General features: G+C 33.6%; 1 protein-coding gene across 1 annotated transcript in view; it reads right to left on the reverse strand.

Annotated features, from left to right (window-relative positions):
• Positions 1-18,288, reverse strand: part of LOC129220172 (protein slit-like) — a 442,768-nt gene that overhangs the window by 165,710 nt on the left and 258,770 nt on the right. Inside the window, exons 6-8 of the mRNA XM_054854526.1 lie at positions 11,326-11,397; positions 5,766-5,837; positions 1,143-1,306 (exon numbers count right to left, since the gene is read on the reverse strand). Coding sequence (XP_054710501.1) covers positions 1,143-1,306; positions 5,766-5,837; positions 11,326-11,397 — 308 coding nt within the window. The remainder of the gene's footprint in view (positions 1-1,142; positions 1,307-5,765; positions 5,838-11,325; positions 11,398-18,288) is intronic.

Raw genomic sequence — 18,288 nt, forward strand, 5'->3', positions numbered from 1 at the left:
ATTTAGAAAGAAATTATTCAAGTATCAACATAGTGGCAGGGATATGTGTGTTGTCCCCATTAAACGCCAAATCTCCCATTTTGGGACCATACCATATCTCCTTACCTAATAAATATTTTTGCGAAATTTCAGCTACATATAATTAGAGATGTGTATTGAATATCAAAACACATGAAAACTTAAGTAATTTCAATGTGGTTCATATAGCGGCGCTTAATGGGTTAATTTCCATTTTTCTCACCCCCGAATGAATGTTGAGTTTTTTTTCGACCCGACCACATGTGGATATAAGCCTAGGAACCTACAGACATCCGAAATATCCATTTTGACGACCCCCGAGTTAATTACAACGAATTTTCTCGTGACGTCTGTATGTACGTGTGGTGTGCGTATGTGTGTATGTATATATGTATCTCGCATAACTCATAAACGGTATGTCCTAGAAAATTGAAATTTGGTATGTAGACTCCTAGTGGGGCCTAGTTGTGCACCTTCGCTTTTGGTTGCATTCTGATATTCCAATGGGGGTCTTTTGCCTCTTTTTGGGGGGAAATCATCGTTAATTTCGATGTAAACTCAAGTGGTGTTATGATTTGTCGGACACTTGGCGGTATATCGCCAGTCTTTTGGTAGCCAAGTTTTGTCGCCAACCTGGCGACAAATTTGGCGATTTTTTTAAAAATTTGGTTTCAATTTGGCCACTGTTGGTGATATTTAGAGAGTAAACAATGGGATCACATTAAAATTGCCAATAATGGGGAAATTACATTAAATTAGAGTAAAAGGAAGTCATGTGATGCACACATCAGCTCGTTTTCATTACCACATGAAAGGACCCATTCAACTCGATTGTATTCGATTCGGCCGAATTCTATCTACAAATAGCACAGCAGGAGGTTTCTTTCCGTAATCGATTCGATCGAATTCTGTCAGAGTTTTATATGCGCGTCTTTAGTTTGTAGCACTGTCTGCTTCGGATTATCAAATGTTTAATGTTATTTGAATAATAACAAAAACTTACTGCTACACAACATTTAACATTTTTCGGCTTCATACCTTATACAAATTCGTTTTAACCGCAGTCATACATGTGTATGAGTACAAGAAAGATATACAGGTATACATTATATTTTCTTACTTACCCGTGCACCTGAAATCGAATTCGTGAAGCTCGGCAATGGCTTTGTTCTTCAAGTAAAGGGGAAGATTGCACTTGGAAAAGAGCCCCAAACGAGGATTACGTCGCAGCCAGCTCGCCAGCCAAGAAACGTGACAATCGCACGTAAACGGGTTGTCGGATATCCTCCTGGTTGGGGAAACAGGAGAAAACCCATTAGAATCCCATTCAATACAAGAGCTGTCTCGATGAAGAAGCATTAAGGCAACACAGGAATAACATTGTTACAAAATAAAAAATGTAAAACGATAGTGCTACTTGAATGATCCCATCCAATATAAGAGCTGTCTCAATGAAGAAGCATTATGGCAACACAGGAATGACATTGTTACAAAATAAAAAATGTAAAACGATAGTGCTACTTGAATGATAGAATTTTGGTTGATACTGCTATGTGCAGGTAAAGGGCAGTAACTGTACATTTTCATTTTATTGCATTTTGTCATCTATTGAATGTTAGCTTTAGCGTACAAGCTTGCTTTTTGATTTCTGCACAAAAAAAAAAAAAAAAAAAAAAAAATGCGCGAAAAAGAAAAAAAAACAAGCGTCTATTTTTTTTATTTATTAATGTGTTGAATTCAATCGTGTTTCTTCAAATATCTCGAAAATTCATTTCTGCAGATACTGCCGTTTACCTGCCCATGACAGAATAGTACAACGGAAAAAAATATATATGTTGACATACGGGAAAACAGGCTCGTTTATTGGGACGAACTTCCGGTGTCTGACTAAAGTTCAACTCGGCTGGTGAATATAGCCGCAAGAAGGCTTCTTTCAGTGGTTCGGGTATCTGATGGAAGTTCGAGTTTGCTTGTGAATAAGACTTTAAATGAGTTAACTCCAGTGATGTAAGTTCAGTGGTATCGAGTGCATTGACTTTCATTTTTATTCTATTGAAAACTTATACCCTAAGTTCTAAAATTTTAACAAGAACTAAAATGCGACTGTATAGAAAGAAGTAAGCAACAAAACAGAAAAAAACAATGCAACTGTTAAGAGAGAACTAACACAACATTAGCTTCGGAAATATAAGCAATAAATTCATCTTTCAATGGCAAAAGTTGTCAAAAGGTACTAAAAGCCTTTTTTTGAAACATCTTTTTTCTCTCCAGAATTTTCTCTATAAAATGATTATCGATATAAATCTTGCTTTAAAAGGCCATCAAAAACTATTAGTTCCTCATTTAAGAAGACAAACTCAAATAAATCCAAATTTTCTACGTTCTATAAATCAAGCCCCAGCATGAATCAAGATTTCATCTAAGACGCAGCAGGATATTTTAGGAGATTTAGTGAATGGCTCCGATAAAACAAAACCAACCGTTAACCTACGATAACCTTAGAGAGAGAAACCCTCGACCCTCTTTAAAAAACAACCCACCAGGAAAAACAGCCGAAGATTGGTTAACTTTCCCGTTGGGTATCATGTGATTGGACATTGACAGATAGGACCATTTGAGCAGCTTGAAAAAATAAATACACGGGTCCATTTGTCGCAATTATGGGACCACACGAGTCAGTGTCTCACCCCATTTGGAAATGGAGTCGTAAAGATTGCTGGGGTTATGTACAAGGGGACTATTTTTTTTTTAGCGAAGTCGATTTGTGTGTGTGGTTTTTCTTCTTCTTCTCTTCCTAAATGTCATTTGGTGATAACGGGAAATTAATGTCGATGCATAGTCTTATTTAGTACTTAATACATTTCTGACTATGTATGTTGTCTTTGTAATGCAATAAAAATATCAATGGAATTAACTATCTTCTTTTTTTTATCATTGTTAAATGTCTGTACGATTAATTACTCTCCACAGGCTTAGCATACATTTTTTACCATTTTTATTTACTCACAGCCTCTTATCGACTCTTTAGACTCTATAAATATGCTATACCCAAAAATTAACGGAAGGATCGTATTTTAAAACGAAATTCTGCCAAAAAATAATACATCTGATGAACACATAATGGTTATGACAGGGTCAGTTGAAGCAAATAGGAAGATGTGGATAATAGGGGGGAAATCATTCGACGACACTTGAAATGAGTGTTAAAACTAAACATTGGTGATTGACTACTAGGCAACAGGGGGGGGGGGGATTCTCAGTGTTCCGTGCGTAGGTGCCATCATTGTTTAAATGTGGCACAGTGAAAAAAATAAGTTAAACAAAATTTAGTAACCTCATACTTATTATCAATAGAAAACATCTGACGATTAAGTTCGGTGAATAGTACTGTAACATTAACGCAGATGAAATACAAACGAAAGTTACCTTACTATCCTTCGGAATAGTCACGTCCCATAACTAAGCATTGCTGAGATCTGCTATACTTGTCCCGGAAATTTTGAATGAAGTCTTTTTTCGGGATGGAATTCAAAAGCCTCGTCATGTTTCGTTGCATGTCAGTAATATCGTTATTTACATTTTTTTTTTCAACCAAGTATTTCTGATTCCGGGTTATCGTTAAATCAGGGCTCGTTTTAAGCGAATTCGATTGCACCTTAACTGATCCCTTCTGCTACCTAAAAGTGCAGCAATTGTCTAAATTTCATTGTACGTCATCAAATAGATATTTCCAGATATAGACTAGAAATTTTAAATCAATAATGCTGTCAAAACACTCTATTTGAGGTTCTACTGATGGAAGAAATAGCTTACTTAAGTAAACAAGAATTCGAAGAACGGTTTAAATGGATTAATGCAAATTATATTATTCCGAATGTAAAATTCTAATTCGATTTTCGACGAAATGGGTTTTTAAAAAGCTTTCTGATGGGAATTATGTTGAAATTGCATTTCCTATGTCTAGCTTTTATTTTTGAATTTTTCTGTTGGGGTAATTTTCTACTTTAAAATTTTCTGTAGCCATTCAAATAAAATGTATTAAATTATATGTTACTGTGAATAACCTTTCAAAATCTGAAGTATTTAATGGAAACTTATTTTAGATATGTTAACGAAATGAAGTAATGATGATAACTTAAGAAGAAAATGCGATGTTTGCATTTCTATAATGTTTTTCCTGATTTAACTCAGAGACTTACCCACGTGGATGAAAATATCAAACATTATGTCAAATGTTTAGTAACAAAACCAGCACTATCTACTCTTATTAAAATTTTACATTAAAAAAAATAATAATAAAAGTCGCACATTGAACTGTTTATCATAGAAAACCGTTAATATATATCTATTTTTTTTAGCAATCATGAATTGCTAGTTGTCCTCACTTGATTGAAGTGAACGTTCCGCGTCACTTTTGTTTGCCCGTGTGCGGGTACTCCTATCGAGCGATGTGCCCCAGAACCGACTTTATTTATAGCACCCGACCAGTCGACTTCACACAATCCTCTTTAGACGTCAACAGCCCCTGGCATTCATTTGAATAACTACGTTCAAAATTCAAATTATGTTTTTCGCAATTATGATTGTCATAGGAGCCATTTTTAGAAACAAGAAACTCAACAGTAGAGTCCTCTTGCAATTCGTGATGAAAAACGTAAGTTTAATTCAAGTAGTCAAAATTCAAATTAATGCCAGGGGCAAGATGCTAAGGGTTGGGTATACATTTTTTAAACTATTTATTTATTATTTATTTACAGCAGTTTTGGACGTGATTGAGCTGGAATCGTTCCAAATTGCTTTGTGGAGTGGTAGTATCCACCAATATATTCAACAACGGAAAAAAAAAGGAACCTTGGAAAAGTCATAAACTGAGCTGGTTTTAATACTAAACGCCTGATGTTTCAGAAACAGTTTTTCCCCAAATGTGTCTGAATGACAAGGACTCTGACACACTACCCAGAATCATGTTCAGAGTACGAGCTCAGTATGCTAATGAGTCATGATGCTGAATGCGTAAGTACGAGTGAGTATAATCGTACGATGTTGAGTACGATTGTAAGACGTCGAGGATAAGCATCTGATGTTGAAGAGGACAATTTGATGCTCATGATGAGTGTATGGTCTTGAGTGCAAACCTATAATGTCGATGGTCAAACTCATGCATGTAACTTCAAACATCGATGAAGTTTTACATTCATTTCCACACCCCATTTTCAAGACGATGTTTTAAATCTAAACAAAACGAGTTGTCTGCATGATATCTTTCGCAAAGTGAAAGACAGTTCCATGAAATGGAATTGAGTACAAATGCTGGAAAAGACATGAAAAAAATCATCATTATAAAGCATTCCTTATTTATCGCTTGAAAATGTGAATTAGCAGAATGCCAACATCCATCTTTTAAAAAATGAAGTAATTCAAATCTAATAATTTTTTAAAAAAACACCTATCAAGGTGTAAAAAAAAAAGAAGAAATCATGCTTCAAAGAAATGCTTAAATTTCCAAATAGAAAAGTAACTCCACAAAGGTAATAAAAATATTCTTTGTGTAACGAAACACGCTCACATCAATGCACTTAATTTGTTTTTAAATCCAAGCATTGATTTTTTCCACATCCTAATGATGTAAAATATTACTCCAATCTCTTACTTCTGTCTAATTACAGTTGTTTAAGAAAACAAAGTAAATAAAACACATGCATCGTTTTATTAATGTTTAAATTCAATCGAAAAAGATAAATACTTACAACGTCCGTAACTTTTTCATTCCATCGAATAAATCTTTACCTAGTGTTGTTATATTGTTCTTGTTGAATGTTCTGAAAAGGATAAAACGGATAAATCAAATTTAATAAATACTACTAATAATATATGCTCAAAGTTCTCACATATTTCAATTGACAATATTCAGAAAGTTAAGCAATTTTATTTACAAACTTAATTCATTAATTTTAGTAAAGTTTAACATTTAAGGTAAAACTGTTTCCTTTTCATGATATTATTCTATTTTTAATTTTACATCCACGCATTTTGAAAAGACAACAGTTAAAAATTCAATGTGAAATAATAAAATTACTTCATGCCGTCGATTACATTTCAACTGCATAAAGTTATTTAAAATGATTTAAATAATGTTCAATTCGGTTTAACTCCCGATTCTATACAGGGTAACTTTGAACTAGTACCAACAAAATAAGGTTTAACATTTAATTACGCCTTGGGAAGTGAAATGGACTGATACAAAAATCAAGCAAAAGATTTGTAAAAGACGAAAGGGATTTGATGCTTATTTGTTTTTAAGGGTTTGATGATGCTTGAGCTTTAAGCCCAAATTGTGTGTCGGGTAAATGTGGGGATGATAACAATACTGCTTTACATGAAATACACCGCCAGCTCAGTCAATTCCAGCCGAAGACTGCAGTTTCGTGCTTATTAGCACTCAACAGCCGGCATAGGAGTGACTGAGTTGGAGGTGGAAAACCTCTTAAGGAAGCAAAGAGAGCCAAACAAACTGGTAGTTAATATAGAATTAGCACTGACCAGACGAGTGACCGAAGCAATGGCTCGGTTCAACTCGAATATTGAAGGCAAGGCAGGTATATTCAGTAAGTTACCCCCCTATAGCCACGGCTAAGGCAGAAATACATGAAACACATAGCCAGCTCAGTCAACTCTAGCTGAGGATTGCAGTTTCGTGCAGGCTCTCTTGGCTTCCTTAAGAAGTTTTCCACCTCCAGCTCAGTCACTCCTATGCCGGGCTGATTAATGCTAATAAGCACGAAACTGCAGTCCTCGGCTGGAATTGGCTGAGCTGGTTGCGTATTTCATGTATTTCTGCCTTAGCCCTGGCTATAGGGCGGTAACTTACTGAAAATACTACTTTTATTTCGAGTAACACTTATAGCAAACTTTTCAATTTGTTTCCAATACAAAAAATCCAATATGGACATCACATAACTTCCTCGCACTCTTTTTTACATCTTGTATATATCGTCGCCTCTGAGCAACAGTGAGACAGCTAATCCCAGAAATAACGATAAGATATCCTATTGTTGTTTTCAGGCGACCATTATATTTCGTAATTGTTGTTTTGAGGCAACCATTATATTTCGCAACTGATTGCGGTTGTAGTAATAAAGGTCAATGTAGTAGAAAAACAACAGCGATAAATTTTCAGTACTACAAAGATTCTGTTACTGTGTACAATAAAGTAAGGAAGAGCTGTATGTAAAGTGTAGGTAATGCTCGCCAAGTGGTTAAAAGCAATCACTTGACAATAGAGATGGGTTAAGTAAATAACTCGAGGAGAAAATATTTGGATAGGGAAACCAGTTGAAGTTAGACTCGACTTGACACAAAAAACGAGCAATAGCCTTTTGGAACATCTTCGCGAGCAAAAAGGAAGTACAGCAGCGAAAATTCAATTTTTTGATGTGAGTGGAAATTACCCAACAAGAATTACGTTTGGAGGGGATCACAAGTTTTTGAGGGAGAAAGAGAAAGTAGGAATATTATTTGGCTAACTTTTAGAACATTTCCTCTTTTTAAAAAAAATACGCTCAATGTCATTTTTTGCATACCTTTATCGAAAACATTCACTGTTATTTTACGAAATTTTCAAGAAAATAAAAATAAATAAGTAAAGAAATAAAATTAAAAACTTAAAGCGTTTTAAATACCAATCTATTTTGAAAAACATTTTAGAGAAAAAGAAAAAAGAAAGAACATTAGTATATGCAATGTTTTTCAGCAGTGCATCATTCGATTTCCCGCACGAAGAAAAATATTTAAAAATTTGTCAAAATAAGCTCTAAAAATATCTACAGTTTTAACGATTAATGTTTAGCTACTTATAAATAGAAAATTCGAATTCCTTCAAAGGATGAAAATATATTTCTCGGTTTTAGGTAATGTAGGAAAAAAATCAGGCAAAGATATTTTTAAGTAAAGAGAGTTTTATCTTGTGGAAGTGCGTACAACAGATCATTGATAACAATATCTACGTGCACCTCAGATGTTATTATTATTATTATTTTGATCTAAACTTCACAGATACGCCAAAGAAACAGATTTTTGAATTTGAACAGAAATGTTTCGAATCTTCCTGAGAGAGTCTTCCACTCTGTGTGTTTCCCGAGATGCGGATCTTAGTAATTTCGTCAGAATTCTGCCATTCCACCCATCCTTAATTTTCGCTCCTGAGGAGTATTCTGCCGTAGGAAGGTAAAGCGTAGTGAATTCAAATTTTTCAGGTTTCCTTTTTCTGCATATTTGGTTCCCGCTAAAAATAAATAAAAAACGGAAAATGAAAACCGTCAATTTCCAACATTTTGCTATTGTTAGTATGAAATCCAAAACGCGTTTCTTCAACTATCTAAAAATATTAATTTTTCAGCTACTGCGCTTTACCTTCCCACAGAAGTATTACAACTGAAAGGAATAAAAGGAGGAGAGAGTGAAGTCTTCAATTCTTGAAGCAAAGATCCCAAGGCATGTGATATTGTATTTGAAAGTAAAGCATTGGACGAAATCAGGTAACGTAAAACGTGGCTCCCATTCCTCAAAGGTTAACCATGTGGCTGGAGATCTTCGCCTCAGCATTTCCTAAGTCAGTGATTGGACTTGCTCCCCTCGACCAGTTACTAAACTGCTCTAAGACTATTACTGGAAGTTGTGCAGGCCATAAATACAAAGTTTTAACATTCTATTCCTACGTTTTTCCGAGTTGTGATAGGCAAGCACATCCTTACAAACGTTCGAAAAAAACTCATCACAATTGATTGAGGAATATTCCAAATGCGTATTTCGAATGATCATGCGCTATTTTTTAGTACAGACATCGAAAAACTAGTTCATATTGATTCAGGTGTGAATAAAATAGAAATTTGCGTTGAAAACTGAGGGAAACATTTTTTCGTGAATGCAATAATTGCATCACTTCGTACAAGGACGTATAAAGCTAAACCGATCTATATACGCAATAATACTTTTAAAAAAATCCATCAGGCATCAGACATCGATAAATCGACAAATACTCGTCAGACACACCAAGAATAACTCTGAAGTTGAAAAACGACCGTCGCAGCCGATAAAAAACAATAACAATTCTTCTCACCTCCATTCCCGCTTCGTAATGGAAGCGCAAAAGACGGTGTAATCTACAAATTAAAGGCCTTAAGTAGCACAACGGCACGCAAACTGATATTAATAATTCATGGCTCGAAGCCAGAGTTGGACGTGATCTCACTATTCGAAACAAAACGCAGAATGGAAAAAAGGGGAGGATTTAGAGAAAAGTTTTCCAAGCACGTGTGTTTGAGGCTTTTGTTAGCTGTCTTTCTTGTATCCACTGCTGGGGCATTTGGAAGGCAAGGGATTCAATCGAATGTTTTTTTAAGGAGATTTTTGAGTTTTTGGAGAAGTTTGTGATCTCCGACATTGTTCATGGATGAATTAACATGAAATATTAATGCTGCAGAGAGGGCAAAAGAGTTTATATTTTAGTTGAGACACATTTTGCACCGCACCCGACAAAACACGTATCCTGATGCAAACATTAAGGCATGCGAAGCACTAAAATTTGAAAACTGAACAAGAATTTTTAAAAGTGCAATTTAAATCAACTAAAAAATATTTATATCAATTATATGATTACTATTTATAAGCGTTTTTTCTTGCAATCTTTTGAGAGGAAGAAAAGGTACCTGTGTATATTGTGTAAAAATATTTCAGGCACTTAACTTTAAAAAAAATATCAACGTGTGTTAATGATTTCTTTCGGAAGTTAAGTTTCACAATTGGGTGTCCGTAAAATACTTTGTTACAAGCAATTTCTTCATTTCAAGTACTTATCTGTATCTTTTTTTATCTTTAACTAACAATAAAGAAGAAAGTATATTTGTCATCACATCCCATTCCAAGGTCCTCCGTACCTAGCACTATTTTGTGGTTTAACCGGCTGGATGGGCCTCTGAAGAAAGCTCTGATTTTTGGTCCGGACCCGAAACCGAGCAATCACTGGTTCAGCACCCCCAGAGGTATAGATGCACTTGGAGGACTTTGTTGCACGACATATTTAACGAGTATTTCGGCCAGCACACATGTATGTCTCTCAGTCTGTATGTCTCCGGTTTTTTGTTATTTTCTATTTTAAAAGTATTACCTTCAGAGCACTTTAAACTTTGCTTTATTTTATTTATTTATTTTTTTGCCAAAAATTTTAGTTGCCTACATAAAGACGGGTGACAAAATAATACGAACATCCATAAGATAGGCATGTTCCATTTTCTATCAACAGAACGCGCATATTACTTTACACTCAAGCCTGCCACCTTGTGTCTATAAAAGGTAAGGTATCAGTCGCTCAACATCAGTAATAGTTGCCGCATACGTTTACCATACGTTCTAAAAAAATCAACAATGCTTTAAATTTCAAAAAATAAAAAAATAAATGAGTAATAAAAAAAAAATAAATCTTTAAAAAATAAATGAGAGTGATTCAAACGGTATCGTCTTGTGCCTAATCGGTAAAGCATCGGATTCGTAATTGCAGGGTTCCGGGATCGATCCCGGCCTGTAGAAGATCCTCAGTGTTCCTTAATGGTGACTGGAGCACGTTGAATATATCGTGGTCACTTAGTCCTCCAAGTGAATCAATATCTCTGAGGGTGCTGAACCAGGGATTACTCGGCTTTTGGTCTGGGTTTAAAAAAATCAGAGCTGTCTGCAGGGTCCCATCCAACCAGTTAACCACAAATAGTGGTAAGTACGGGAGACTCTGAAGTGTGAAGTATGTTCCGGTACTGTATATGGAAATTTTTCTGCATTAAGAAGCTAATTACAATAAACACGTGATTATCAGCGGTCAGATTACCCGCATGTCTTTTCATTTTTTTTTTTCTTTAATTGCCATTAAATGTTTTTTAAACTTATGGTAGTGTTATTGCTCGTTTTTGCCTTTTACATACATTTTGCTTACATTTAATGTTAGCGGATGCAATGTAGTAATGTTTTTAGCTTTTTTTTAAAAATGTATATTTGATTGTTATTCATATTGTTTTAGCTATAGTATACAGTAGTACCGTTTTTTACGTATTACTCGGATTATTCTCGATTTTCGCTTATCCGCGGTTACCGTGCCACCCTAGTCCGCGGATAATCGAGAGTTTACTGTATGTCAGAAGAAATACTTTCTCATTTGAAACGATGTAATAAATTACTTAGATAATTTGAGCATAATTATTACGGAAAGCATTTAAGAATGATACATGATCCTTCAGAGCATATGAAAGAATAAATACAACTTACAATATTTCCATATCTTTCAACATTCGAATGGAACTGTCATCCACGCAGGTAATTTCATTATTATCCATCTGTCTGAAAAAAAAAGAACAAAAAATGTCAGCAAATGCAATTTAATCACCCGTATTTACTTCTGATTTTCTTTGATACATAGAAACACCACATTTTATTTCTTTTGAAGCTTCGAGCTTAAACTTAGTTTCCTATAATACCCGTATCGGGAATAAAATCAACGAAGTTTCTCGTTTCTATCGCGTGAGAAAATGTAGCAGGCAAACAGGAAATGTATAAAGGAAATAATCCCTTTATATTTAAGAAAATGATAAATAGAAACTTAGATCACTTTCAGAAAATTTTAATGCTTTCATTGTTTTTTAAAGGGGAGGGGAGGTTGAAAGAGAAAATGATTGTAACCAGGGATTTGCAGAAAATTAAGCAACTGATATCAGAGGGATTATTTTTTTTAAAATCTTAACAAAAAAATAAATAAATGAATAAATAAATAAAACATTTCTACAAGGAATTCTTTCTATTTTACTGACACACTGGCATGTAACATGCGTGAAATATGTATCATAAGATAAAAATAATATTTTTTTAAGCCCCGACACAAAAATTTAAGACCTAATAATTGCTTATTGAAAAATACGAATTAAAGTTTTGCAGAGCCATACACTATGCGCCTGCAAAATATTCATAAAACGCATTGAAAATGTTTAGTAAATAAAAATAAAGCAACGTCTTTTTTCAACCACCCATCCCAAACGAAAAACAAACTAATAAATAAAACAGTGCTGAACCTTTAGTAAAAAAAAATTTAATAAATTAGATTGATCCTAAAATTCGAATTTTAGGAAGAATACATCGATGGACAACAGGAGCTGAGCCAAGTTACCTGTGACCAAATCCCCTTTTCTCCGTACCCTTTCATCCAGGTTGGAAAGTGACCGAAAAACACAAGCATTAGGTAAAAAATCAATTTATTTTTCTCTGCAAATGAATAGCGGTGGGAATTTAAAATTAAATGAGCAGAAATATACGAATGTTTTTCACGAAATTGTACTGAATTGTAGAGGAAAACATGGAAATTTCGCCTGTAAATTTCAAGTTTCGACAAAATAATCGCAGATAAATTTTCAAAAGCCGTGTTTTACTTGCAGAGGAAATTGCAGTGGATTAAATTCGTAGTGTAATGTAGTAGATTAGATAATATTTATTCCTTTAAAAGATATTTTCTCAATGCATGTTTTTAAATCTTTCATATCAGAAATTTAAAAATAGAAGATTAAATTTTGTGTAAGTGAACTTTGAATCAAGATTACAAAAAAAAAGCACATTTTTCAGCTATAATATTTAATTAACAAAAAGTAATACGGAAGGCAACACCCCCGTAATAGGAAAATCACAACTAAAACCTTTATTCAAAACGTCATTCAAACGTTAAAAAAAACGTTTGAAAATAGAAAATAGTACTATATTTAATAAGAAACAAACACAAAAAATAAGGAAATAGAACATGCAGTTGTACTGAGCAGTATAATGCACCATCATATTCCATTTAAGGGTCATTTTTTAGGGTTGTTTTCGTAGAAACCATTATACAAATATAACTAAAAAATAGAAAAATAATAATAAACGAATTCTGAGTAACTCATCGTATCCAAGACGCTCTCGAGGATTTAAAAAAGGGAACAAAAATAGTAGTTTTCAGAAAAAGATTTCATTCTCAGTTTACATGCCAAGTTTAAAATAAATGAGGAATAACAAGATTCAAAAAGAGTGTGGCAACACCACGGAAGCGAGAAGAAAGAAGGATTCTTTTTAAACTTCGTAACTACTAAAAGCAATTAAAGAAAAAATTGAGATTGGATTGCTTTTGTAAGGAGGGGAAAAAAGCAAATTCAAAAGAGGGAAGATAAACAAGCAGCAAATCACAAAGTAAACAACGAAAGAATACATAAAAATTCATTCAGTAAAAAATAAAAAACCAACTAAGCCAATTCAAACATTTGTAATTGAAACATGAATAGATTTTCAAAACACGGGAAGGAAAACATATGAGCAAGAATTTCTAATGTGTAATAATACCGTGAAAAACCGAAATTGGAGAATGTCGACTTTCACCGGAAATATTCATTCTTCCACCGATGTCTTTGCTTTGCGAATATTGATTTTCACCGGCGAATTTCGTTATTTATCAGATTGTGTGCGTGTGTGTGCAAGGCATAGTGAAGTTTGCAAGCATGACTCTTGATTTCTAAACCGGGATTTATAATTCATATCAAAATAATGAAAAGTTTGACCACATCACATTTATAACGTGTTTAGTTGTTTCAGTCAGTCGTTTTATATCTTTGCCTGACTCTTCGAACTTAATCTCGTAGAAAGTTAATGTATATTAACCCCTAAGGCACGAATTATTTTCAGAAAAACTAGCAAAAAAAAAAAAAACATCTTTTTCTTTTTCGGAAAGAGAGAGAGAGAAAATGAAAAATACGTATTTACAGTTTAAATTATTTTTTGCAATTTCAGTTGTGTGAGGCGGTAACGCTAATAGTTATTCTTATGAAAACGGTATACAAACCAAGTACAAAGTGAACTCGTGCAACAACGCGATATAACGCTACAACAATTTCGACTTACACGAGGGGTCTTGGAACGCATCCCTCTCATAAGCATAGACTGTACTATATATGATTTGATTTCATGTGTATTTTGAATGTCATAATATTAAAATCGAATGAAATCAATATGTCATACTTAAAGACATAAGAATGGCTAAAACTGCAATGAAATAGACCTTTTCCACACCAAGCAACTGCTTTACAAGAAAGAATTCCTAATAAGTTTATGGCTAATCATCAAAATGAACAAAAACGTTAAAACAAGAAAAAAGCTGCATACCTGTAAGTAGGATCATTTGTGGAAAATAAGTTCAATTATAAACTAGCTTCTAGCCCAGCGATTCTCAACCAGTGGTACGACGGACCGGCATTGGTCAGCATAGATTTTTCTCGTTCACGTAAAAAAAATTTCCTTACTTAAAAAAAAAAGATAATACTAATAATATTCTATTCGTCATTATTTATGTGAATTTTGTAAATACTTTTCGTAGTTTCCTATGATATTTCAGCAATGTTTATTATTTATGTATAGTTATTGTGTATCTCATTCTCATAACTTAAATATTTTTTGTAACGTTTTTAACACTAAGTACGGTGTAATTTATATATATTTTTAGTTGTTATTATCATTTTATAAAAAAAGAAATCAGCTGTTCGCAAAAAAAAAATGTGCTTGACGGTCTCGGAGTCGAAAGCGTTTTCATTTTTTTTTTCTTTTTTTCTTTTTTTGCAGAAAAAAATGGGTCGAAAGAGGGATCCGTTAAAAAAAACCTCTGTTTTTGACGATCATCAAATCCAAGGTTTCTCTCTCTTTTTTTACTAAAAAAAGAAAGAGAAAGAAGAAGAGGGGGAGAACTTTACCGGCCCGCGAGTTTTTTTTCAAAAGCTCTAGCCGATCTACAGGTCAAGAATGGTTGAGAAACTCTTATCTAGCCTATCTATTTTTACTAGAACAAATCTAAAACTGACATTAGAAATAAAATGACACGTTTTACTACCTGCCTGTGTAAAACACGTGTGCAAATTTGTCAATAACACTCACCCAAAACCAATGCTGGTGTATGCGATGATAGGTCAGTTTAATTTCTTCCGAAAAGCTTGTTTAATGGTAAATACTTTAACTATACATAATACATGACCATGGGAGGTCGCGGGTGTGACTTCCCAAAAATGTTCTTATTCGGCACGTTTTGTCTGACGATTCGGTAAATTTAAAGTCATAACTGCAGTTTTTAAAATGCCCAAATGTCCCTTTTCATTAGATGTAAATGTGTTCCTGTTCATACCCGTATTTTATCATTTGCTGAAATTTACAGTTTTATTCAGCAAATTGAGAATTTCCTCTTAAAAATTTGAGCTCTCAGCGCTCCCGCATATGCTAGAGTTTTGTCTTATTAAATGAAGTTTCGTTCTTTATTTTATCCAATTTATCTCAAGAAATTAGAAAAAAAAGATATAACTAAAGAATTAATAAAAATAATTATCTTCATGAAAAATACTAAAATAGCATTTAAATTTGAGAATCAAAGTTTGTTGGCAAAAAGGAATAAACACAATTGGAATTCGTTTCATTTTTAGAACTCTAACGGCCTGATGATTTGCAAGTCATTAAAGACTCCTTTAGCATCGTCTTGTTGCGGAAGTGAACACATAATTTAGTTTATTAAGTCAGTAAAATTCAAGCCCGCGTTTCTTAATGAGAAACGGAAAGATACAGATGCAAATAAAATCGCCTAAATGACGCGTATAAATGCTCCGAACTTAGTCCTCCGTCAGCAATTTCACCGATAATCGTATTAACACGATAGTTTGTTACAATCATAAAATATCTAGATATCGTGCGGAAGTCTCCCAGCAATAAATAATAAAAATAAACAAGTAAACCCTAAACAAAACGACCCTGCCGAGTGACAACCGCGACAGTGAACGGCATAACGCAAACATCAGCGTTGTCCTTCTACGACAGCTATTTTGTTTCTTTTTATTTGTAACTTTTCGACTCGGAACCTGGCAACTTGCTCGTGTCGACGCCATGTTTGATGTGCCTAAACGTCCTTTTATTTGATGTGCTAAAGATTTATAAGGGCATTATTCATTTTTCTTTTTAGGTTACTTCGCCAGGAGAGGGAAATAATAGTTTTCGACCCGCACGAAATGAGGAAAAGTTGAAACTTGACGTGATGCTGGATATTTTGATGATTTTCTGTTTCACCCTGCGGTGCCAGAACGCACTTTTAAAACTTTTATGGCATTGCCATTGGATGATTTATGTCCGCTGAAAATTTTTTAGCGATGGAATGTATTTGGCCTGAAGATATCATTAATTCTAAAACCTGTAATGACTAAACTTTTCAATTCGGAATAAAATCCAGACGACCTACATTTAAAGAATCTTATCACAATTTCACTATTCTGACAAAATGCAACAGACTTTTTTTTGCATTGAATATGATATAATGCTCAAATGCATTGCTCAACAATGTATAGAATTAGTTATCAAATGAATATACAGTTATGTACTGTATGACTAATCAAAACGCAATAAAACTGCATTGTATGGCCATTAAAAATGCGGTGTAATACCGATAAAAATGCAATCCAAGACTGAATTAACGTCACATTGTCGGTGCGATTTTAATAGGACGTCATTGCGATTTCGTATATGAATAAATTCAAAATTTTATTTTCAGTTGAAAAACAAATTATCAATGCACGGTATGTAATTATTATATTACATCAATCTCAAGAAAAATAAAATACCTTTAAAAACACGTTACCAAGCAAACTTAATTAATATGCATATTAATTTACATAACAACCAAAACACATTAGTTATTAATGATTTATTTGCTCTAAAAAGGAAAGTAGAAAAGCGTTCAAGTGGAGGACCGAACTTTTCCCTGAAGTTATCACTTCAATGCATTTTTTTTTTCAATTGTGTAATTTTACATCACTGTATGAACACTAGCATTATATTTGGTAGTTGCAGTTCACTTAATGGATGCAATCGTTTTTTGCTAGCAGTTGAGTGTTATTTGTACGTTTCAAAATTTTCGCGTACTACAAGACAACGACTTAAAGTGACGCCAAATACCCGCAGTGACGTCACATGAACATAGTCCATTGTCCGTCTGCTTCTAGAGCCAGAAAGTGAGATCTTGTTTACTGCGACTGCCTTACACGTTTGATTTCGAACAACGAATACAGGTTTCCCCGCATACGCACTAAGCGGGCAGAGAAACAACATTTACAGAATAGCTACGTCAAGCAACTAGCTGCAACGCCCGGCTTTTCACCACGGTTAGGGCGTCCCCCCCCCCCAAATGAAAGTCGATTTTTTTTTAAGTCGCACACCCTCTTGGAAAAAAAGTTTCATGTAATTTGAACAACGGCAACACGTGCCGACTTCAGACTGAAAGTGTGAACTAGCACTGTGTACTAGGTCGAATCGAACGTTTTTCTTTCGAAAGTTCGAAACATCATGTTGATAAAACATTACCCCTATAGCCCCATATGTACCACACAAATATTTATCCAAATTTAAAAATGTTTAAATGCCCAGCAGGAGGTCTAAAATTTTTGAATTTTCTTTCAAAAATTACGTTTTTCTCTCTATATTTTTTGAAAACTCTATATATTTTAAAACTCTTATGGCAGTGCCATTGGATGATTTATATCCGCTGAAATTTTTTTAGCAATGGAATGTATTTGACCTGAAGATAACATTAATTTAAACCAGGAATGATCAAACTTTTCAATTCGGAATAAAATCCAGACGACCTATATTTACAGAATCCTAAATTTTAAGGGAAAATCAAGCTGAAAAATATATACAATAAAGTAGGTAATTAGCGTTAAATAAAAATTTTTGTTCTCTTGCAATATTTAAATCTCTCACATAATCGTCACAGATATGGATTTTTCAATTTTTAGCTAGATTTTTTCTTTACTATATATATATATACATATATATATATATATATATATATATATATATATATATATATATATATATATATATATATATATATATATATAGTCATTTGCAAAGGTTAATTTAAAAATATATGTTCGCTAATGAGTTTTGAAATTGATATTTTATTTAAATGCTTATGCAATGTTTTAAAAAATAAATATAAAAAAAATCAATTTTTTGAAGAAAATTATAAATTTTAAGCCTCCTGCGGGGCATTTATCTATTCTTTAGTTTGGACAAATATTTTTGTGGTACATGTGAGGCTATAGGAGCAATTGTTTATCAAAATGAAATTCCAAACTTCCAAAAAAAAATTTGTGATGCAGCCTGGAACACTGATGGTTCACACTTTCATGCCCAAGTCGG

Source organism: Uloborus diversus, chromosome 4 (assembly GCF_026930045.1).
Source record: "Uloborus diversus isolate 005 chromosome 4, Udiv.v.3.1, whole genome shotgun sequence".
Classification (NCBI taxonomy): Eukaryota; Metazoa; Arthropoda; class Arachnida; order Araneae; family Uloboridae; genus Uloborus; species Uloborus diversus.